At 44.5% G+C, this 23706-nt stretch overlaps 1 protein-coding gene across 1 annotated transcript in view; it reads left to right on the top strand.

Moving 5' to 3' along the window:
* Positions 1–23554, top strand: part of SCARB2 (scavenger receptor class B member 2) — a 37154-nt gene extending 13600 nt beyond the window's left edge. Inside the window, exons 5-12 of the mRNA XM_081332055.1 lie at positions 2208–2299; positions 4592–4711; positions 6273–6451; positions 7875–7993; positions 10436–10509; positions 12666–12717; positions 14124–14282; positions 19907–23554. Of these exons, the coding sequence (XP_081188181.1) occupies positions 2208–2299; positions 4592–4711; positions 6273–6451; positions 7875–7993; positions 10436–10509; positions 12666–12717; positions 14124–14282; positions 19907–19945 (834 nt within the window). The 3' untranslated portion in view covers positions 19946–23554. The remainder of the gene's footprint in view (positions 1–2207; positions 2300–4591; positions 4712–6272; positions 6452–7874; positions 7994–10435; positions 10510–12665; positions 12718–14123; positions 14283–19906) is intronic.
* The last annotated feature ends 152 nt before the right edge of the window (positions 23555–23706 follow it).

Below are 23706 nucleotides of genomic sequence, written 5' to 3'. Positions count from 1 at the left end.
TCAAAAAAAAAAGATAAAATAAGGGAATTTAAGCCAAGAAAAAGTGTGGCCCTGTGGAACTCAACTCCTCCATTCCCCTCACCTCTCCTGCCTTCTGGGTCCCTGACATGACCACAATTGGTAGTCCCTGACTTACGACCACAATTGAGCCCAAAATTTCTGTTGCTAAGTGAGGCATTTGTCAAGTGAGCTTGCCCCATTTTACAACCATTCCTTGCCACAGTTGTTAAGTGAATCGCTGCAGTTGTTTAATTAGTAACATAGCACTAGCAATATTACTTAGACTCATATACCGCTTCACAGTGCTTTACAGCCCTCTCTAAGCGGTTTACAGAGTCAGCATATTGCTCCCCCCCCTCCAAAATAAATCTGGGTCCTCATTTTACTGACCTCAGAAGGATAAAAGGCTGAATCAACCTTGAGCCGGTGAGAATCGAACTGCTGGCAGCCGGCAGTCAGCAGAAATAGCCTACCCTGTCAGTATGGAAATGCTTATCTAGGCAGTCGTGAGAGATGAATATTGCTTGAAGATTGTCACCCCTGCTTTTTTTTAAAACAGGGCGGCGATTAAAACATGCTGTGCTGGCCCAATATCCTGTGACTCCAATGTCTCCTAAATATTCGGCTGATTAGCATCTCATTATTGCTCCCTGTCTTTTTTAAATGAGAATAATCAACAGCAGCCCTTTCAGAGAGCTGATTGCGGCTGTCTTTTTTTTCTTCAATAGGTGGGGTTTTTTTTTTTTTGGCCATTTAGAGGGCAGAAAAAAAGGCCATGGACAGTTTGCCAGTCTCCTCTCGGCACAGGATATATTGTTGTGAGGCAAACTAAAGTAGATGCATTAGACTTCCAGGAAGTTTATGACAATTTTAAGAAGTTTTTTTTAAAAAAAAAATTGCCACTGGAGAGAAAAACAGTCCAGCTCATTGGCAGAACCATGTCTTCAGGCTCTTATGAAAGAGCATCAACGTGGGGACCAATCTTATCTCCTAGAGCAGGGGTAGGCAACCTGGGCTCTTTTATGACTCATGGACTTCAACTCCCAGAATTCCTGAGTCAGCATACCTGACTCAGGAATTCTGGGAGATGAAGTCCATGAGTCATAAAAGAGCCCAGGTTGCCTACTCCTGTCCTAGAGGGATATTTCACAAGGAGGGAGGGAGCCCCCACCGAGAAGGCCCAGAAGCTGGCTGAGGAATTCTGGGAATTGAAGTCCACAAGTCTTAAAGTTGCCAAGTTTGAAGACCCCTGATGTAGAGCGTTGAAGGTGACAGCCAGCCAACCTTGAATCGGACCCGGAAGCAAAATATATGGGGGGAGGGGGGTCCCTGCCACCCCCTCCAGCCTCACAAGAGTGCTTACCGATAAACCATGTGCTTGGACTTCCCCACTTTTAGATGCGCTAGAATCGTCTGGAACCACTGTGAGAATCCAGATTGTGCTTCAGGTTGATCGTTTATTGGACAACCTGCAAATTTCCCCTTTTTGAAGCAAAATTAATTTTAAAAAAACAGTGCAAAAAGAAGAACGGTTCTGCAATGGCGCCCATCTGTGGAGGACTCCAAATGTTAATATTTCCTGCTCCTTGGAATAGGATGAGGCATCAAATAAAGACTTCGGACACGGGTCCCCAAACCATGGCAACTTTAAGACCTGTGGACTTCAACTCCCAGAATTCCACAGCCAGCATGGCTGGATGTGGGATTCTGGGAGTTGAAGTCCACAGGTCTTAAAGTTGCCAAGGTTGGGGACCCTTGACTTAGGATGTAGAAGAAGAGCAGGCAGAGCTAGAGGGCGGAGCATGGCTGGTTGTGGAATTCTGGGAGTTGAAGTCCACAGGTCTTAAAGTTGCCAAGGTTGGGGACCCTTGACTTAGGATGTAGAAGAAGAGCAGGCAGAGCTAGAGGGCGGAGCAAAATGTGCCATCACTTTAGAGTCCTTGTGTTACCACAAGACCACCCAAGACCAGCCCCTCCCTTGAATTCCATTGACTCTTCTCCTGGGCTAATTCAGCACTGGCCATTTAGTTGACCAGATTTTTGCACATAGGCTTCAATAAATCGTTAATGCTGCAACCTACATGAATGGTCCTGATTCTTTGCATCTAATATGTGTACACTTTATTCCCATTTGGAACCGTTTGGAAAAGCTGCCTGAAAGTAAAAATCTTTTCTTTTGCATCGTTTTCTTTTGTTTTTCTGTATAGATGAACGGGACCGATGATGGTGAATATGTCATGTTATCTGGAGAAAATAGCTACCTGGACTTCACAAGAGTAATTGAATGGAATGGCAAAGAGTAATGTTTGCTGCTTCTTCTTTTTCCTTCACTGGTGTCCTTATATCTCTCTTGCAGTGCACATTGTAATTCTTGTCTTATATTTTAATTTATTTTAATTCATTCGTTTGGTTTTTTTTTATCCCGCCTTCATTATTGTTTCTAAATAATTTAAGGTGGAAAACTTCCCTAATGCTCCTTCCTCCTCCTATTTCCTCCACAACAACAACCCTGTGAGGTAGGTTGGGCTGAGGAGAGTGACTGGCCCGAAGTTATCTAGCCATTTTTCATGCCTAAGGCAGGACTAGAACTCACCATCTCCTAGTGATTGGCCCAAAGCACTCAGCCAACTTTCATGCCTGAGGCAAAACTAGAACTCACCATCTCCTGGTGATTGGCCCAAAGTCATCCAGCCGGCTTTCATGCCTAAACTGGAACTAGAACTTACTGTCTCCTAGTGATTGGCCTAAAGTCACCCAGCTGGCTTTCATGCCTGAGGCAAAACTAGAACTCACCATCTCCTAGTGATTGGCCCAAGTCACCAAGCCAACTTTCATGCCTAAAGTGGAACTCACAGTCTCCTGATGATCAGCCCAAAGTCACCCAGCTGGCTTTCATGCCTAAGGAAGAACTAGAACTCACCGTCTCCTGGTGACTGGCCCAAAGTCACCCAGTTGATTTTCATGCCTAAAGAGGGACTAGAACTTACCGTTTCCTGGGGACTAGTCCAAAGTCACCCAGTTGGCTTTCGTGCCTGAGGTGGGACTAGAACTCACAGTCTCCTGGTTCTAGGTCAGTCCCTTAAACCCTAAACCAAACCTCCTATCCCAAAATGCTCCATTAGATCTAGTGGTTTTTCCCTCTCCTTCCCAAAGATTCTTAATAGCTTGGATAAAAAAAGTTTCAGACGCTGCTATTCAAGATCCATGAGCTAAACCTCCCTGCTTCAGACTCAATAAGATAAGAATTATTTTTTGGTTTAGGTTTATTAAATTTATATGCCGCCCTTCTCCCTGAGGACTCAGGGCGGCTCACAACAATAAAAAGTTAAAAGATATAAATACAAAAATTAAAAGAGGATTAAACAATATAAGAAATAAGAACAATTTAAACCAATAAAAAACCAAATTTAAAAACTATGATCAGTCCAGGCCCGCTTGTTGGAATAACCAGGTCTTTAGGTCACGGCGGAAGGACCGAAAGTCAGGGGCCGTCCGCAGCTCCGGGGCCAGTTCGTTCCAGAGGGTCGGTGCACCCACAGAGAAGGCTCTCCCCCTGGGGGTCGCCAGCCGACATATTGCCTGGCCGACGGCACCCTGAGGAGGCCGAATCTGTGGGAGCGAACCGGGCGATGGGAGGTTGACATTGGCAGCAGGTGGTCTCGCAAGTACCCCGGGCCTAAGCCATGTAGGGCTTTAAAAGTGATTATCAGCACCTTGAATCGCACCCGGAGGGCAACCGGAAGCCAATGCAGCTCGCGCAGGAGTGGTGTAACACCCGCGCGGCCGCATTTTGCACCAGTTGAAGCCTCCGGGCGCACTTCAAGGGCAGCCCCATGTAGAGAGCATTGCAGTAATCCAGGTGAGAGGTGACAAGGGCATGGGTGACCGTGCATAGGGCATCTCAGTCCAAAAAGGGGCGCAACTGGCGTACCAGGCGAACCTGTGCAAAAGCCCCCCTGGTCACGGCAGTTAGATGATCTTCCAAATTAAGCCGTGAATCCAGGAGGACACCCAAGTTGCGGGCCCTTTCTGAGGGGGGCAATAGCTTCCCCCCCCATCAGAAGTGATGGAACCTGTTGGACAGTACGAGATGCCGATATCCACAGCCACTCGGTCTTGGAGGGGTTCAGCCTGAGCCTCTTCCTTCCCATCCAGACCCGCACCACCTCCAGGCACCGGGACATCACGTCAAGGGCATCACTGGGTTGGCTCGGGGTGGAGATAAACAACTTCTTCCTCAGTGCCTCCGAGTAAGTACATTAAAAAAAAGGAGAATGCTTCCAGGAACATCGCCTCTATTTTTTTGGCAAGTTGGGTTTCAGGAAAATCCGCAATCACGATTAGGAAAGAAGGTGGTTTATTCTGAATGGGTTTGTATTAGGGATTGACAATGTTTATTTTCCCTGTCTTGAAAAACTCAAGCCGGTAATTAGATCACAGACTTTGCCTTCACAAGATGGTGTCTGGGCTTGTTTCAAAAGAGGATCAGAGATCCTGGATGAAAGAGGCCTTTGATCTTTTGACCCAGCAGGATTTCTCTTTTATGTTTTGAAATTAATCCTTGATTCCTTCTGATCTGTTCTCGTGATAGCAAGCTAGACTGGTGGACAACACCCAGCTGTAATATGATCAATGGAACAGATGGAGGGACATTCCACCCACTGATCAGCAAAGATGACACAATCTATGTCTTTTCTACAGATTTCTGTAGGTAAGAACAGTGGGAAGTGCTGCCTGGAATTCAACGTTGAATCAAAGCTTCGCCATACTGACTCATCCTGGATCTTGCTTGAATTCCTAGTGTCATGTTTCCTAGGAGAGTAAAAGATTTTTCTCACTCAGTCTATTGTGTCTGGTGAACACAGCCGTTGTGGCACCAATAGAAGAGAATATTTGCTGCTCAGGGTTTAATTGTGATGTCCTTGGTGCTATCTCAGCTTGGTGGTTTTGTGGTCGACGTTTCATTACAAACAGGCAGAAGACTAGCAGTGCGCATCCATGAACACCGACTAGCAATCGGAAGACACGATGAAAACTCAGTTTGACAACACTTGGATAGACTTAACCATAGCTTCAGCTGGGAAACTGTGGGCATCCTAGACCAGGGGTAGACAACCTTGGCTCTTTTGTGACTCGTGGACTTCAACATGGCTGGCTCAGGAATCCTGGGAGTTGAAGTCCACGAGTCATAAAAGAGCCAAGGTTGTCTACCCCTGTCCTAGACCAAGCCAAGTCCAAAAGCGTGAGAGAATTCCTAGAAGCCTGGCATTCAGACAAATCGGCCATCAGCAGGCACACACTGATAAACAACATCTACATACCACTCAAAAAAGACAAAAAGCCCTAAAGGAAACAGACCAACGCCCCTCCTCACCAGCAATCAACAACCATATGAGCAGAGATTTAACACCAAAATTAACATTAGAGAGATTAACACCAAGATTAACACTAGACCAACAATCAAATAACACCCCAGTGAAGGAACCACCAATGCAGATAAACAAGCTACTGTAATATCAAGAACATTCTCACCAACACTGATAGGGCAAGCCACTAGCATATAAAAATGAGAGCAGAGTCCACTCTCTTTTAGCATTGATGATATTACCTAGTTTGGTAATGCAACGTCTACAAGAAAACCACCAAGCTCGGAAAGCACCAAGGACTCTTCGGCCTTTGTGCTTTGTAAAACATGATTTAAAGCTTAGGGCGAAAAAACTTCGTACAATGTGTCAACCTGGCTTTTCTCTGCAAATTTACGTGCCTTAATTCAAGGTGCTGGTTATTACCTATAAAGCCCTACATGGCCTGGGTCCGGGCTATTTGAGGGAACACCTGCTGCCGGCATCAAACGCCCTTCGCCCAGTGCGCTCCCACAGGGAGGGTCTGCTCAGGGTGCCGCCGGTGAGAGATTGCCGGCGGGTGACACCCAGGGATAGGGCCTTCTCAGTGGGAGCGCCTGCCCTCTGGAACCAGCTGCCGGTGGAGCTGAGGACTGCCCCCGACCTCCGATCATTCCGCCGGGGCCTGAAGACCTGGCTCTTTGAGCTCTCGGGCCCAGGCTGAGGAGAAATTTTAATTGGGGTTTTAAGTATACAGGGTCAATTTAATATTTTTTAATTTGGTTTTTTAACTTTTGTATGGTGGATTTTTTAATTTCCTGTAAACCGCCCTGAGTCCTCAGGGAATAGGGCGGTATATAAATGTGAATAAATAAATAAATAAATAAATAACCAAAGCAGACTTTTTATGCTATTTATGTTCTTTTTCAGATCTGTATATCTAAACTTTGAGAAAGAGTTAACCGTTTTGGGAATTCCAACTTATCGGTTTACAGCCCCCTTGAAAATGTTTGCCAATGCCTCGGTTAATCCAGACAACGCTGGGTTTTGTGTCCCTGCTGGGCACTGTATGGGGTCTGGAGTCCTGAATGCCACAGTTTGCAAACAAGGTTAGTGAAGTCACAAACCAGAGGGAGTCAAGTACCAGTCTTTATAAGTTCTTTTAACAGGTAGTTCTTGACCTGTTAAATGGATCCCAGAATTTCCATTGTATGTTATGAGGGTCGCAGGTCAAGGCACCCGCATGACTGACCCAATTTTGTGACAATTTTTGCAGCGTTCCTTAAGTGAACGCCATGGCCATGAAATGGACACACGGTCATTAAGCAAACACATTATCTGCCATGGACTTTTTTTTTTGCTGGAAACCAGAAGTAAATAAAATAAAATTAAAATTAAATTAAATTAAATGCTGGTTTCTGACAGAAAAGAGAGTCACATGACTGCGGGATGCTGCAAGTGGCCGTAAATGCCAACTGGTTGCTGAGCACCCAGAATGGGATCGTGTGACCACAGGGAGGTGGGACCATCAGAATTTTGAATCCAGGTCATAAATACCTTTCGGGGGATCTGTTGTAATTCAAGCAGTTCCTAAGTAACTCAATCGTCAGTCAAGGACTACCTGTAGTTCTAGCCAGGATGGCTGAAAATAGGTGCTTGTCATAGATTTAACCACCTGAGCCCGTCGCCAGGGTTAGGGTGATTTTGAGTCTCCAAAGGAAAGCCCGGAGCTGAGTGCTGGTCAGGATCCGGGCTCGGAAAGTGCTAGCCTGACGGAGCAGCCTCAGCTGGGTCGATCAGCTAAGTGACAGGCTGAGACTGAGGGCGGCGAGTCGCAGCTGCAGCAAGTTCACCACGAGGCTCCAGGCGAGAACCAGGCGCAGCTGCTGCCTGTTAGTAATGAGAAGGAGGTGGAGTCCACACCTCCTCCCAACACAAGGACATGTACGGCAGAGAGGAGACAGGCACAATGCTGGTCAGCTAGGCTATTTGCAAGGAGGCAACCTTGCCTCTCATGACAGGCTGTACCGGCATCGCCTACTTAACTTCAGCGTTGCTGGAGCAATGCGGCCATTCCTGCGTCTTGTGTGCTCGTGCCGTGTATCCTGACCCATTCGACTCGTGGTCTGCTTTCCTGGACTTTGTGTATGCCCGTTGGATTTGGTTACCCAGTGACTTGCCGTGCTGAGCTTGGAATCCGGATCTGCGCAACAAGGTCCTGTTTGGGGGGCTTCGAATGTAGACTCTTGCTGTACATGCAGGGGTGTGTGTGTGTGTGTGTGTGTGTGTGTGTAGTGGGGCAGCACAGTGCTCTCCATAATTGCCAGAGAGCATTACCGATTTTTTGATAGCAATGGTCAACTGATTTTTAACGGATCGAGGAATGAGCATGATAGCCTGGAATACAGCCTGCTGCATTTGAGAAGTGATTACGGAATCCGATCAGGTGTACGGGAGGCATTTTGAAATGCGTGGCTGCCTGATCCTTCCTTATTTGTTCATTTTTAACCCTTTTTGTCGTTGTTGTTATAGGGGCACCAATATTCTTATCGCTCCCACATTTCCTCTATGCTGAGGAGACGTACATCAAGTTGGTAGACGGCATGCATCCAAATAAAGAGAATCATGGCACGTTTCTGGATATTAACCCAGTAAGTAATAATAGTAGTAATAATAATAATAATAATAATAATAATAATAATAATAATAATAATAATAATAATAATAATAATAATAAGAAGAAGAAGAAGAAGAAGAAGAAGAAGAAGAAGAAGAAGAAGAAGAAGAAGAAGAAGAAGAAGAAGAAGAAGAAGAAGAAGAAGTTGGAAGGGACCTTGGAGGTCATCTAGTCCAACCCCCTGCTAAGGCAGGAAACCCTATACCACAGGTCTGTAACCCGCGGCTCCGGAGCCGCATGCGGCTCTTTCAGCTGTCTCCTGTGGCTCCCAGTCCTCTACCATGTGCAGTCCAAAAAAACAAAACAAAACAAAACAGTGGGACTAAAAAAGTTCAACCAATCAATTCAAATATGCAGGGTAGGTGCATATCTCACCTTGGCTCCACTCTTCAGTCAACCCGTTCTGCGCATGCGCGCATGTACGCGCATGCGCACACATTTTTTGCGGCTCCCAGTTTTTCCTTTTGTGAGGGAGCCGGTTCCGAGTGGCTCTTTCACTGTTTCAGGTTGCTGACCCCTGCCCTATTAGCCCTTGGGCCATACCAAAGTGCAAAGTTCCCGAAACAGAATATTATTAAAATTTGATAAAAGCAATTTAAAATGCAGTTGGAAGCTTAGTGGGTCATAGAATCCCGTTTCAAGAGTTTTATTTGGACGGTGCTTTTGTGAGTTTTTGTGGCTTGGGTGGCCTGTTAATTCTCTCCCCTGCATTCGGTCACATTGGCTTTGCACAGGTCTGACTCATCTGAAAAGTGATGACTGTTGATGGAACTCAAAATTTGGAAAGGACAAATGAGGCTGGAAAGTCAGGCCAGCCTCCGGATCAATGCAGGAATTCAAATTAAAAATCTCCCAGGCATGTGACTAAATCAAATGAAGGAGAATCCACCATCTCCGCTGAGTCATTGGCTCCACTCTTAAAGTGCATTTACTGCTAGGACGTTGTTCCAAACCTCAGCCGGAATTTGCCTGCCTTGTAACTTAAATCCATAACTCTGTGTCTTGTACTGTGGAACGAGAAAAGAACACATCCTGGCTGGCTGCTTTGTGATATCTTTTTAGGTATTTAAAGAATGCCGTCATTCCTTCTCAGCTGTCTTTTTTTTCCACCGCTAAACCCGTCTCACCTTATGTCACTTTTCACATAGCGTTAGCTAGTTTCTATTTTTCTGAGCCCCTCTTAAAGGGCGGTGCTTGTAGGTAGGTAAAATTTGAAGGTGGGACCTGTACAATTACAAAACCCTGGAAGCCAAGCCAGCCATCAACGGGCACTGGTAGATAAACAATGACTGCACATCATTCCAAAGAGACCATCAAAAAGCTAAGAAGGAAACCAAAAAACAACAACAACAAAACACCTCCTCACGAGCAATAAACGCCCAGATAAGCAGAGATTAACACAGGTTAACACTAGACCAACAATCCGTTTGTAAAGAATATCCCAGTCAAGAAACTACCAACCCAGACCAACAATCAGGCAGTAAACAACAGCCAAATCCAGGAATCGCCGAAGACGAACGGTGACGGGACAAGTATGCTAGTATACACAGATCAAACCCCACTCCCTTCTAGCACTGATAATGTTACCTAGTTAGGTGATGAAATGTCTGCAAGAAAACAACCAAGCTCAGAGAGCACCAAGGACCCTATAGAGTAACAAAATATTTCCTGTGATTTGGAAATTATGCTTCTGAAATTACATTTGTCTTTTTTTTTCCAGCCAGCAGACTGGCTGGGGGAATTCTGGGAAATCCACAGATCTTAAATTGCCCCAAGTTAAGAAACGCATCTCTAGGTTATTCACACAGCTCATTATTATATTGTCATGGGATTGGTTTCTTAGCCTGGTCTACCTCGCTGGGCTGTCGCTTACCTCCAGATTGTTATATCTGGGACTGAGCCACCAGTTGTGTTTGCCTTCCACCAAGGATATGGTGGATGTAGCTGCTTGTAACTAAGGTAGGAATACAGACAGTCCTCAACGTACGACCACACTTGACCCCCAAATTTCTGTTTGCTAAGCGAGACGCTTAAGTGAACTTTGACTCATTTTATGACCTTCCTTGCCGTAGTTGTTAAGGGAATCACTGCAGTTGATAAGTTAGTAGTAATCTGCTTGTAAAGTGAACCTGGCTTCCCCGTTGACTTTGCTGGTGAAAGGATGATCACATGACCTTGGGACACAGCAACAGTCATAAGTACGAGCCAGTTGCCAAGCACCTGAATTTTGATCACGCGACCCTGGGGATGCTGCAACCGTTGTAACTTTGAAAAACAATCCTAAGATTTTCCAGTGTTGTTGTAACTTCGAACGGTCACTTAAACAAGCAGTTGTAAGTCGAGGACTCCCTGTACTAAATTTTGCCCTGGCTTTGAAACAATTTAAGCAAAAGCACATTTCCTTTTCCCCTTTCAGCTGACGGGAGTTTTGGTGCGGGCGAACAAAAGGATGCAGATCAACGTTTACGTTGAGACGCTGCCTGAATTTATGTAAGTATTGTACAGAGAACCCGGCTGTGTTTTAATATATATTCATTCATTCCGTGAAACAGAATAAATCACGCCTCTACAAACAGTAGGAAAATATATGTGTATGAATGAATGAACCTTTATTGTCAAAGTACAACGTGTGTACGGTGAGATTGGCTGAGCCTCCCTTCGTGCCCCCCCCCACCACAACTCACAGTGACAACAAACCCACCGTCTTGTTACGCCATGTGAGCTAATTGCACAACTCGCTGGCCTGGCAACTCAATCATACATAGAGTTATTTCCCGTTCAGGAGCCTGACAGCCCATGGATAGAAGCTGTTCTTCAGCCTGTTGGTACGGCTGGCTATACTCCTGTATCTCCTACCCGATGGTAGGAGAGTAAAGAGGTACCGACCAGGGTGTGAGTCGTCCCTGAGAATTTTTAATGCATCGGTGTATTTAAGCAGCGAGAAAGATACTCAGCAGAAAAAAACCAGTTTATGAAATAGGCTGTGGTTTAATTTCAGCGTCTCTCATTACGGTCTAAGGTCAGCAAAACAGGCAGCCAAATCAAATCAGTTACCATGGGAAAATCATTTCAGTAAATAAATAAGATGGTCAAATTGTGTTTGATGCTGCTGCCGTGGTGAATTTATTCACCAGATATTTATTCACCAGGTCTGGGTTTCTCAGCCTCAGCAACGTTAAGGTAATTCACTAAATTAATCTCCTCTTCCGAGGAAAAATACATTTAAAATGGGGGTGTAGAGCTCAACCTTACTCTCTCTGGAAATATTATAGCATTGTGTCCCATTTGGGGGGGGGGCGCTAAGGGGCTCCCCAAAGCCCTGCCTGGAATGGGGCATCTTTTGGGGAATCGGGTGGGATGGGGCCTCAGAGTAAAGAGATTTGCCTCTGGGCTGCATTCCAAACAGGTTCGTACTTGCGTAGTCCTCGTTTAACGACTGTGTTGTTTAGCAACTGCATAACAGTGATGGAAGAAGAACTTTGCCCCCAATCCTCGCATTGGCACCTTTGCTTGGGGTCTGGAGGCTAAAACATATGAGGAAGGGTTGTAGGAACAAGGTATGTCTAGTCTAATGAAGAGAAGTACTAGGGCAGGGGTAGGCAACCTTGGCTCTTTTATGACTCGTGGACTTCAACCCCCAGAATTCCTGAGCCAGCATGGGGGAACTATGGCCCCTTCATGACTCGTGGACTTCAACTCCCAGAATTCCTGAGCCAGCCATGCTGAGGGGAAAGGGAGAGTTTCCAAGCTGAGCCATGCTGGCTCAGGAATTCTGGGAGTTGAAGTCCACGAGTCATAAAAGAGCCAAGGTTGCCTACCCCTGGACTAGGGGGTGACATGATAGCAGTGTTCCAATATCTGAGGGGCTGCCACAGAGAAGAGGGGGTCAAGCTATTTTCCAGAGCTGAAGAAGTAACAGATGGAAGCTTAACAAAGAGATCCAGCCTAGAATTAAGGAGAAATTCCCTGATATTGAGAACAATTAAATCAGTGGAAGGGCTTGCCTTGAGAATTGGGTGCTCTGTCGCTGGAGGTTTCTAAGAAGAGATTGGACAGCCATTTGTCCAGAATAGTATAGGACAGGGGTCTTCAAACCTGGCCCTTTTATGACTTGTGGACTTCAACTCTCAGAATTCCTCAGCCAGCGTGCCTGGCTGAGGAATTCTGGGAGTTGAAGTCCATTCCTTTTAAGATCTATATCAGGGGTCTTCACACTTGGCCCTTTTATGACTTGTGGAGTTCAGCTCACAGAATTCCTCAGCCAGCGTGCCTGGCTGAGGAATTCTGGGAGTCGAAGCCCACTCCTCTTAAAGTCTATAGATCTCCTGCTTCTGCAGGGGGTTGGACTAGAAGACTTCCAAGATCTCTTCCAGTTCTGTTATTCTGTTATTATTCTGTTATAATGCAAAGGAAAGCTGAAATACATTGATCAGCACAATTGCACTTGGCCTTATCAACTGCTTTGCATAACAGCTGGGTTGTCTGTCTCAATTGTGCTTGCTCCACGAGGACAAACTATATTCCATTTTCCTGAGCTCTGAAGGCTAATGAGGTGCTTTCCCATCATGTATCCTCGAAGCAGGATAATTCTCTTGAGAATCACTGGAAAACCGTCTGCTTTAATCTACGTTTTTGTCTTATTTCAGTCAAACGGGGAATATCAGAAGAATGCTCTATCCAGTGATGTATTTTAATGAGGTAGGCACTGATCAAACCTCCCCAACTTCACCCCTGCAATTTGTAAGGATGTTCTCTGAACCTGGGAAGGGAACTGGAGAATGGTTGCAGGGTATGTCTAGTTTAATGAAGAGAAGGACAAGGGGTGACATGATAGCAGTCTTCCAATATCTCGGGGCTGCCCCCAAAGAAGAGGGAGTCAAGCTATTCTCCAAAGCACCCGAAGGTAGGACAAGGATGGAAACTAACCAAGGAGAGAAGCAACCTAGAACTAAGGAGAAACTTCCTAATAGTGAGAACAACTAACCAGTGGAACAACCTGCCTCCAGAAGTTGTGGGTGCTCCATCACTGGAGGCTCTCAAGAAAAGATTGGACAACCATTTGTCCTGAATAGTGTGGGGTCTCCTGCCTGAGCAGCGGGTTCGACTAGAAGACCTCCAAGGTCTCTTCCAATTCTGACTTTTCATGCATGGCAGACAAGGACCAGTTGAACATTTCAGCCTTAATTCTTAGGATTGATCTATTGATCAGGAAGTCCATGAGAAGGAAGAAACGGCATCTCACAGAGTTGCCCCCTCCCCTTAATATAAAAAGTAAAGGTTCCCCCGCACATGCGTGCTAGTCGTTTGTGACTCTAGGGGCCGGTGCTCATCTCCGTTTCAAAGCCGAAGAGCCAGCGCTTGTCCGAGGACGTCTCCGTGGTCATGTGGCCGGCATGACTAGATGCCAAAGGCGCACGGAACGCTGTTACCTTCCCACCGGAGTGGTCCCTATTTTTCTACTTGCATTTTTACGTGCTTTCGAACTGCTAGGTTGGCATAAGCTGGGACGAGTAACAGGCGCTCACTGAGCCACCGCGTACCTAATATAATATAATATAATATAATATAATATAATATAATATAATATAATATAATATAATAAATATAATATAATATATAATATAATATAATATAATATAATATAATATAATATAATATAATTAGTATAGTAATGTAATGTAATGTAATGTAATGTAATATAATAATTAATATAATATAATATAATATAATATAATCCCTTAATATACTCAGTCATAAATAAAGGTTGGAGTATGCTTACCTGGTTTGTTCCAAGCCTCCTCTCCTGGCCTTAAATTTATTTATTTATTTATTTATTTATTTATTTATTTATTTATTTATTTATTTATTTATTTATTCGGTTTATATACCGCCCTACTCCCAAAGGACTCAGGGCGGTTTACAAGGCAAAATTTAAAAACAATACAATATAAAATTAAAATTAAATTAAATTAAGTCTAGCCGCAAAAAAAAATAAAATTGGGGGGCTTCTCTTTCCAAAGCCATACTTGACCACAGGGGTATGGGCAGATAAAGCCACGATGTGTCTCCTCCTCCATCTCCTTGTTTGTTCTTTCCCTTCTCAGAGTTATGCGCTGGATGATGTAAATGCAGGAAAACTCAGGGCTGGTTTGCTTCAATCCAATCTGATCCAAGCTGTCCCGTTCATCATGTTGGCACTAGGAATTATTTGTGGAGCAGTGTTTCTGACAGTCACCTATTGGCCCAGAGGGAAAAAAGAGGAGGTAAGGTTGTTGGTGGGTCTGCTCATTTCCCTGTTACTTTATTTTAAAAGCAACTTCCTTCCTTCCTTCCTTCCTTCCTTCCTTCCTTCCTTCCTTCCTTCCTTCCTTCCTTCCTATCTTTTTGTTCCTTCCTTCCTTCCTTCCTTCCTTCCTTCCTTCCTTCCTTCCTTCCTTCCTTCCTTCCTTCCTTCCTTCCTATCTTTTCCTTCCTTCCTTCCTTCCTTCCTTCCTTCCTCACCTACCTGCTTGTTCATTCTAGGGAAGAGGTTTAATAGACCCACAGTAAATGCGTCTCAGCAACATTCTGCTCGTAACTTATATCTCATGGTAAGACAAGCAAACTTTGTCTCTTCCTGGGGTCTCCAAACTAAGCGCCAACGAGGAGCTGGAATAGGGAATTCTGAAATCTTAAAGCTTGGTTTTGCACATGTACCAGCCACTTAGCGGCATTCTGACTTCTATGGGCGCAGAAATTCCTATTGGTTATTTAAAATTGTATCTCATAAATGATGATTATCCCTTACTTTGAGCTCAGGTAGGACTGTTTGGAACTTTGAGCATCACAAAGTATAAATTATACATGTGTGAACCAGTTTTGAGATTAAATTATTCTGCTTTAATAACCTAGGCCAGGGGTAGGCAACCTCGGCTCTTTTATGACTCGTGGACTTCAACTCCCAGAATTCCAGAGCCAGCGCTGGCTCAGGAATTCTGGGAGTTGAAGTTCACGAGTCATAAAAGAGCCGAGGTTGCCTACCCCTGACCTAGGCCACTCTCAACTCTCTGTAGATTGCAACAGCCTTGGGATGGCTTAGCTGGAGCCATTTCAAAATGAAACAAAAGACACTAAGGTGATATCCTAGATTAATCAGGCCATTTATTACTTTTTAACACTGGTGCTTGCCTAAAAATTTCAGTTCATGCGTGGTTTGTCACGAAAGCCATTCTCTTCTATGTGCCAAAGGGATACCGTAACACCAACTAGATCAGTTTTTCCCAACCTTGGCCAGTTTGAAGATGTGTGGACTTCAGCTCCCAGAATTCCCCAGCCAGCAAGCTTCCACAGTGGGGCATAGGGCAGCCACCCGCCCCAAGGGCCAAACACCAAGAAACCTTTGTAATTTCAAGTGGCTGCTGAACGAATGGTCGTAACTCGAGGACTGCCTGTAATGGGAGAGTAGGAGCAATTTTGAGGAACTGAAGAAAGAGCTGTTACCAAAATGGTGGCCAGAGAAAAGAAACTTGAGTCTGGGCTTAGAAGAGTAATTTGAGAAAGCGTCTCAAGCAAGATCCTCTCTATGGTTCTCGCAAAGATGAAGGGAAGGATGGAGGAAGGATCTTCCATCTTGCAAAGTTCTATTATGTTAGCATTCATAACTCTGGCTTCCTACTCAGGCCTACTCTGAAAAGCTAGCATATTTCTAGGAAATACCCCCCTCTTTTTTCCCTACATAACTATTATGTGGGCCCTTGCACAGACTGGGGAGAAGCTAGATCCCCCAGTCTTTTAAGTCGAGCACCCACAGGACAAGTAATCCTCGATTTACAACAGCTTGTTTAGTGACCGAAGTTACGACGGCACTGGAAAAAAGTGACGTACGACCGTTTTTCACACTTAACGCCCGTTGCGGCTTTCCTCGGGGGTCACGTGATCAAAATTCAGGCACTTGGCAACAGACTCCTATTTATGACAGTCACGGGGTCCCAGGATCACGTGATCCCCTTTTTGCGACCTTCTGGCAAGCCAAGTCAACGGGCAAACCTGATTTCGCCGTTAACTGATGTAACGACTGCAGGGATTCGCTTAACAGCGGTTGGGAAGAAAAGGTCCTAAGGTGGGGCAAAATTCACTTTTAACAACTTTCTCAAAAATTTGGGGCTCCGTTGTGGTCCTAATTCGAGGGTCTGCCTATTCGTACGGGACGGGCGAGGAGCAACCTCTGAGAAAAGGATTTCCTGCTTTGACTTCTGGGTGCTGCATATTCTAAACAGGGGTCCCAAACTGTGAGAGGACCCCTCACACACACACACACACACACACACACACACACACACACATTCTGTGCTGGGGTATCTCTTGGGCTTTGTCTATGGGTCTGTAGGGCTTTAATTGGTCTGAAGAGTGGAGAAAAGCTAGAAGGGGGTTCCTGTAATCGCTCAGCTCACTTTTCCGATCTTAAAGGGATTTATAAATATTGCTCTTGTATAGATTTGGTTCGGCCTGGTCTAGTGGCCCTGGTGAAGGTACTTTCCTAGCGGGATTTACGTTTCTTTTAAAAGCAGCTGGTTGTTTTTCCGTATTCTTGGGGAAAGAAACAAGGTAGGTTCAGAAAGATGTTCTTCTCAGCGTGGGGACCCAAAGGTATGTGGTGCTCGTTCCCCTTGTAATGTTTTTAGAGCCCAGATCGAAAGATCCACCGATTCGCCCAAAATTGGCAGCTGAATTGCAACTGAATTCAACAGTCCAATATTGTTACCTCTTGCCAATGTGGTCTTCTCCTATTTCCTTGCTGGAGTAGTAAACATGGGTGGGGGGGAAACAGACCAACACTTTTCTCTGCTGTAGGAATACAACAGCTCAGCGAAATACAGTTTTGGCTAAAAACGTCTCCCTACTGGGCCCATTTCTCACCAGAAATGAGAAATTTCTGTGAGCACAGCACAAGACATTGTGGGCTGTCCCGACACCACTGGATGACATCGCCAGGGCTCGTTGCCTTGGAAGAGTGAGGAAGATTCTCAGGGATGACTCACACCCTGGACGGTGTCTCTTTACTCTCCTACCATCCGGTAGGAGATATAGGAATATAGCCAGCCGTACCGACAGGCTGAAAAATAGCTTTTATCCGTGGGCTGTTAGGCTTTTAAATGGGACATAATCTTATGCAGAATTGACTTGGGAGGCCGGTGTGTGGTGTGGTTGGTTCACATAGTGTGGTGGGATGGAGGGTTTGTTGTCACTGTGTGTTGGGGGGAGAGAGCACGGGGGGAGGCTCAGCTAATCTCAATGTACACATGTTGTACTTTGACAATAAAGGTTTATTATTATTATTATTATTATTACAGTAAAAGGCCATTGTGTACATGTGACCCTTTCCCTGTAAGTCTAAGATAGGACTGTCTTTGGAACACAACGCCACTAGATAGATCTGCTCAGATAGTTCAGATTGTGTGTGGTGTCTTTGGTGCTCTCTGAGCTCAGTTGTTTTCTTGCAGATGTTTTATTGCCCAACTTGGTAACATCATCAGTGATAGAAAGGAGTAGAGTTGCTCTCTGTTTGTATACAAGTGGCTTCCCCTCTCAATATTGATGGGAATGTTCTGGATGGTCCTTGATTATTGTTTGATTCAGAGGTCCCCCACCTTGGCAATTTTTAAGACTTGTGGACTTCAACTCCCAGAATTTGTTCTGGATGGTCCCTTGATTATTGTTTGATTCAGAGGTCCCCCACCTTGGCAACTTTTAAGACTTGTGGACTTCAACTCCCAGAATTTGTTCTGGATGGTCCCTTGATTATTGTTTGATTCAGAGGTCCCCCACCTTGGCAATTTTTAAGACTTGTGGACTTCAACTCCCAGAATTTGTTCTGGATGGTCCCTTGATTATTGTTTGATTCAGAGGTCCCCCACCTTGGCAACTTTTAAGACTTGTGGACTTCAACTCCCAGAATTTGTTCTGGATGGTCCCTTGATTATTGTTTGATTCAGAGGTCCCCCACCTTGGCAATTTTTAAGACTTGTGGACTTCAACTCCCAGAATTTGTTCTGGATGGTCCCTTGATTATTGTTTGATTCAGAGGTCCCCCACCTTGGCAACTTTTAAGACTTGTGGACTTCAACTCCCAGAATTTGTTCTGGATGGTCCCTTGATTATTGTTTGATTCAGAGGTCCCCCACCTTGGCAATTTTTAAGACTTGTGGACTTCAACTCCCAGAATTTGTTCTGGATGGTCCCTTGATTATTGTTTGATTCAGAGGTCCCCCACCTTGGCAACTTTTAAGACTTGTGGACTTCAACTCCCAGAATTTGTTCTGGATGGTCCCTTGATTATTGTTTGATTCAGAGGTCCCCCACCTTGGCAATTTTTAAGACTTGTGGACTTCAACTCCCAGAATTTGTTCTGGATGGTCCCTTGATTATTGTTTGATTCAGAGGTCCCCCACCTTGGCAACTTTTAAGACTTGTGGACTTCAACTCCCAGAATTTGTTCTGGATGGTCCCTTGATTATTGTTTGATTCAGAGGTCCCCCACCTTGGCAACTTTTAAGACTTGTGGACTTCAACTCCCAGAATTTGTTCTGGATGGTCCCTTGATTATTGTTTGATTCAGAGGTCCCCCACCTTGGCAACTTTTAAGACTTGTGGACTTCAACTCCCAGAATTTGTTCTGGATGGTCCCTTGATTATTGTTTGATTCAGAGGTCCCCCACCTTGGCAACTTTTAAGACTTGTGGACTTCAACTCCCAGAATTTGTTCTGGATGGTCCCTTGATTATTGTTTGATTCAGAGGTCCCCCACCTTGGCAACTTTTAAGACTTGTGGACTTCAACTCCCAGAATTCCTCAGCCAGCCAAGCTGGCTGAGGAATTCTGGCCATTGAAGTCCACAAGTCTTAAAAGTTGCCAAGGTTGGGAGACCCCTGGTTTGATTGTTTGTCAAGAGTTGATTGGGAAATTGTTTCTCGCTTGATGGTCTAGAATTAATCTTGGCATTAATCTCTGATTATCTGGGTGTTGATTGCTGGGTAGCTTTTCGATTGTCGCTTTTTGAATGGCCTGTAGATGTTGTTTACCTCCAGGTGACCGTTGAGGGCAGATTTGTCTTTTGAGTGCCAGGCTTCCAGGAATTCTCTAGCTTGGCCTAGGATGCTCACTGTTTCCCCATTGAAATTATAGTAAAGTCGGTCTGTGTTTTTATATATTAGTGGCTTGCCCTGTCAGTGTTGGTGAGACACTCCCTTTTGGCACTCAGGAAATGAAGCATCTGCAAGAAAACAACCAAGATCAGAGAGCATCAAGGACCCAACCTCCCAACCCTGAGCTGCAGATAATTCCCTTCTGTCAGATCAGCTCAGTTAGAGACCACTTATCAACAATTGTAGGGACGCAGTGGCTCAGTGGGTTAGGACACTGAGCCTGTCGATCATAAGGTCGGCAGTTTGGCGGGTCGAATCCTGAGTGCCGCGTAACAGAGTGAGCGCCTGTTACTCGTCCCAGCTTCTGCCAACCTAGCAGTTCGAAAGCACGTAAAAATGCAAGTAGAAAAATAGGGACCTCTACGGTGGGAAGGTAACAGCGTTCCGTGCGCCTTTGGCATCTAGTCATGCCGGCCACATGACCACGGAGACGTCCTCAGACAAGCGCTGGCTCTTCGGCTTTGAAACGGAGATGAGCACTGGCCCCTAGAGTCGGAAACGACTAGCACGCATGTGCGGGGGAACCTTTACCTTTACCTTATCAACAATTTATCTGTGAACAGGACTTGAGAAAAGTCTGCTTGGATTCGCCATCTCCAGCAAAGTTGCAGGAGCCGATAGATGCAATGGGTTGTGTAAACACAATCTCTAAATTAACTCTTCTTCTTTTTTTTCTTTCTTTCTTTTTTTGCCTCCCCTAACAACAGGGTACCGTCGACGAAAGAGCTCCACTTATCCGGACTTAGCCCGATTTCCCTAACCACACACATCTACAAAAAAAGAGCTTCACGATGATGACTGAACAGGGGCAAACGTTTTTAACTGCCACCACAACCTACCACTTCAACGGCTCCCTTGAAGTAGTCGTCTCTTTAGCATTTAGTAACCATCTGCTTCTGAGGAAGGAGGGCATTTGTAAGTCAAACCCAAACTGAGGGCAGACTGGCAGGCTTAATAAGGGGTTAGTTGGACCCCCATTTGCCGCTGTCTTCCCGGAGTGTGAAACTAGCAGTATTTCACTACATTTGCGTTTTTTCTTGGACTTGTGGAATTGCGCCTGCGCCTGCCTCCCTGCTGGCTTATAGGAGGTGCCATGAAAGGTGACGTCAACCTTGGTGACTTCCTTGTTAATTTAGAAGGTTTTGCTAGCACAGCCTTCTCCTGCCATAATTTGATTTCTTGGTGAATCTTATGGGCCATATCTACTTCGGAGTTTCACTTTTCCCCTAGTGTAAATCTTTGCACTGGAAAAGGACAAAAAAAAGAGGAATAATTCTATATACAATTTTTCTACAATTTTCCATTTTTGTTCAGGCCATCAGATGTCCCATTCAGCGTTTGTTTTTTAGAATGTCCTTTTGAGGTAAAAGCTTAGATCGGCTTTTACCAACCTGGTACCCTTTTTTTAGAGAACACCAGATTGAAGAAGGCTGGCGCAGGTATTCAATAGCGATTTCTCTCCTGTTTCTGTATCTATGGAAATAGAGTTTAAAAGATCCAGCCTCTAGTCTAGGCCAAAAGATTCACTGGGATTCTAATTGCTTTATTATTATTATTATTATTTTTTAAAAAGTGCACACACAAAGTATGTTTGAAGGAGCCATCTCTGCAAACTGGACATATTTTCCAAGAATACAAAACTCCCATTTGTGAAGGTTGTTTTCCCTGCCCCCTCCCCCCCCCCCGCTCCCTCTCTCGTGTCTCCTTTAAAAGTGATTTGGGAACAACAGATTTATTTTCTGAATCCGACACGTGGCTTTCCAAGATCTAAAGGTCTTTCCCTCAGAGGCATCCAAATGTGTAGTGATTTCCCCCTTCAACCTAGGAGAGACAGAAAAAAAAAAGATCAGAGTCTCCACCATTATAGTCAAAACGGAATTTAAACCTTGCTGGCCGAAGCCTACAATTGTCAAGATTAACGTGCTCATTTTGAGGAAAAAAAAGCGATCATTTATTTGATCATTCATTTGCACTGGAGGAATGAGAAGGGGGCCCACATCTTCGTTGTGAACTGCACTGATTTGCTGAAGGGAAGCTGGAATCCTTTTTTTTTTTTTTGAGATGGTCCTGAAAGTAAAAAGGTAGTAGCCAGTAATTTTGGTGGTAGCATCTGGCTAGCCCTGCTTGGGAACACAAGTTGTGCTTGATAATTCGGAAAGGAGATGACAAGGAAAAAACCAAGACATCTCGTATCGTGGAAGTTGGGGAAAAAAAATTCTGGTAGAAAGCGACGGCAAACTACTTTTTGCCAGGAAAACAACATGGATGTCCATGAAAAGACCAGGAGTCAAACTCGGCTTGGAACACCTTTTTTTCCCTATTAAGTAAGCAGTGAAAATAGATGCTGTGTCCCTGATACTTCCCCATCCTTCATTTCTGTAGTGTTTACCTATCACTTGAGTTATTACCTGAAGTCTCACTACGATACTCATAGTTCCCAAATGTCCAGTTGTTGGAATTCTACTGTTAGGAAAGGAAGTGATTCCTTGAGTTTGCAATCTTCAATTTTCCCATTGGATTAGGATAAATTCCCGTGGCTTTTGCTGTGTCCGTTGTATTCTTTAACTTAAATCTTTAAAAAAATGGTTTTTCCTGGATCTTACCAAGTGTCCCTTAGCTTGGGCATTTCATTACCAATTGTGCCAGGCAGAGTCCTGGGAAGTTAACCAAGCTTGAAGGTGACGTCGGCGGTAGAATTAATCTAAGAGATTAGAGGCACATGTTTTCCAAAGCTAGTTGTTTCCTCCAAGGTCGGGCAAATTATGCAAGCTATGTCGTGAGAAATTAAAATCTGAATATCAACTTTTTTTTCAGCTCAGAAACGAAAATGTCCTATTACGGTGCAAAAAGTTCTTGCAGAAAGGGAGACAGTTTTGAATATTTGCAGAGACGAGGAAAAATAATAATATATTGCAGCCTTAGGAGCCCGGTAGTTTTACTACACAATGCCGTAGATCAAGATTGTGGACTTCTGGCCTATGCTGCACAGATAGCTTTTACCCTAGGAGTGATATAACCGGCAGATTATAGGCACAGTGAAATTACTCTTGCTTTCAAAGGAGAGTCCTCTGTCACAATTGCAAAAAAAAGGCCTGAAAAGTTGGCCTGTTTAGTCTCTTTGGGGCCCTTGGTGCACCCTGAGCTGGGTTGTTTTTTGTAGACGTTTTATTGCCCAACTAGGTAACTTCATCAGCGCTAGAAGGGAGCGGGGTTTATTCACTGTTTATATAGAGTTGGATAGTGAAACGTTTGCAAGAAAACCACCAAGCTCGGAGAGCATCAAAGACCCTGAGCTTCAAATATTCTCTTCTGTTGTTAAGTCTCTTGCTTGATCTGGTAAAAACTAGATGTAATCATATATGGGATTAGTAATTGACACTCTGGATAGCAGCTTTAAATACGCAAAGTTTTGTAATAGCTGTTAATAAATCAAAGGGTTAGTTTCTCCTCTTTTCAAAAAGATTAGTCAGTTTAAGACAGTGTGGAGGGGAGAACCACAACTGGATTTTGGCACAGGACTATGCGCTGCTTGTGAAGTCAGAACTGAAATCAAATCTCAAGGCCCTAAATGTGCTTGGAATGTTGCTTATTTAATTTTAAACATCTTTTATAGCTGGCTATAATTGATGGATGATTTGGGGTTTCTTGTTAAGGGGGGGAAAAAAACCACAAGGCTAAAGTCTCCCTAGTCTTGAAACCGATATAACTGGCAAATGTGTGTGCTGCTGAAGATGATGATGGATATATTTAAAAGCCAGACTTTAGGATCTAGTCCCAAACAGATGTTCCTATTTTTGATGGTCAAGGCAATTGCTGCTGGTACTTAAGGCCTAGCTGTGTCTCTTGTACAAATTTAGAGATGATGGGCACACTTTGCAAGTTGCTTGCCATTATTTCTGCTCCTGATGTTGAGGCTCACACCAAGTTCCCAAGAATTTGCAGGTTCCTTGTAACCCGACTGGACATCGCTACCAATATGAGTCCTGCAGTTGCACGAGTGTGGATGTGTGCATTGACCAACATACTATCTTGGGCTGAAGCCATTAAAACTGCTCTCTTTAGACTGACTCAACTCCTCTTCAATTATACAAGCTGAAATCCGGCTGAATCACATTTATCTAATGCTTCTCTTAACTCACAAAGAGCTTCTGATGTCTCTGTATCCTACGAGTTGTACAAGATACACTAATACTAACTCCTTTAGAAGATGGGAAGCTAAGATTGTGCCATAGCTGCTTTTCCAAGGTTGTGTTACTGAGTTAATGACAAGCGCTGGCCTTAAAAACAGTCTTGTGTCTCCCTGAAGACTAACACACTTTTATGGAATGTTGGAACAATACAAGCAGTAAAAGATCTTTTGGTTGTTTCATTTCGTTTTCTTATGTCTTAAAAGGGAAAGACGGCAACAAGCAAGAAAATGCATTTCATGCTCAGGGGGGCTGGGGGAAAGGGAGGGAGGGGGAAAGAAGGAAGAAAAAAAAGAGGAAAGAAACGGGAGGGAGGAGAA

Source organism: Vipera berus (assembly GCF_964194415.1).
Source record: "Vipera berus genome assembly, chromosome: 7".
NCBI classification, from domain to species: Eukaryota; Metazoa; Chordata; class Lepidosauria; order Squamata; family Viperidae; genus Vipera; species Vipera berus.
The sequence above is the reverse complement of the archived record's forward strand: the minus strand, read 5'-3'. Positions and strand labels throughout refer to the sequence as shown.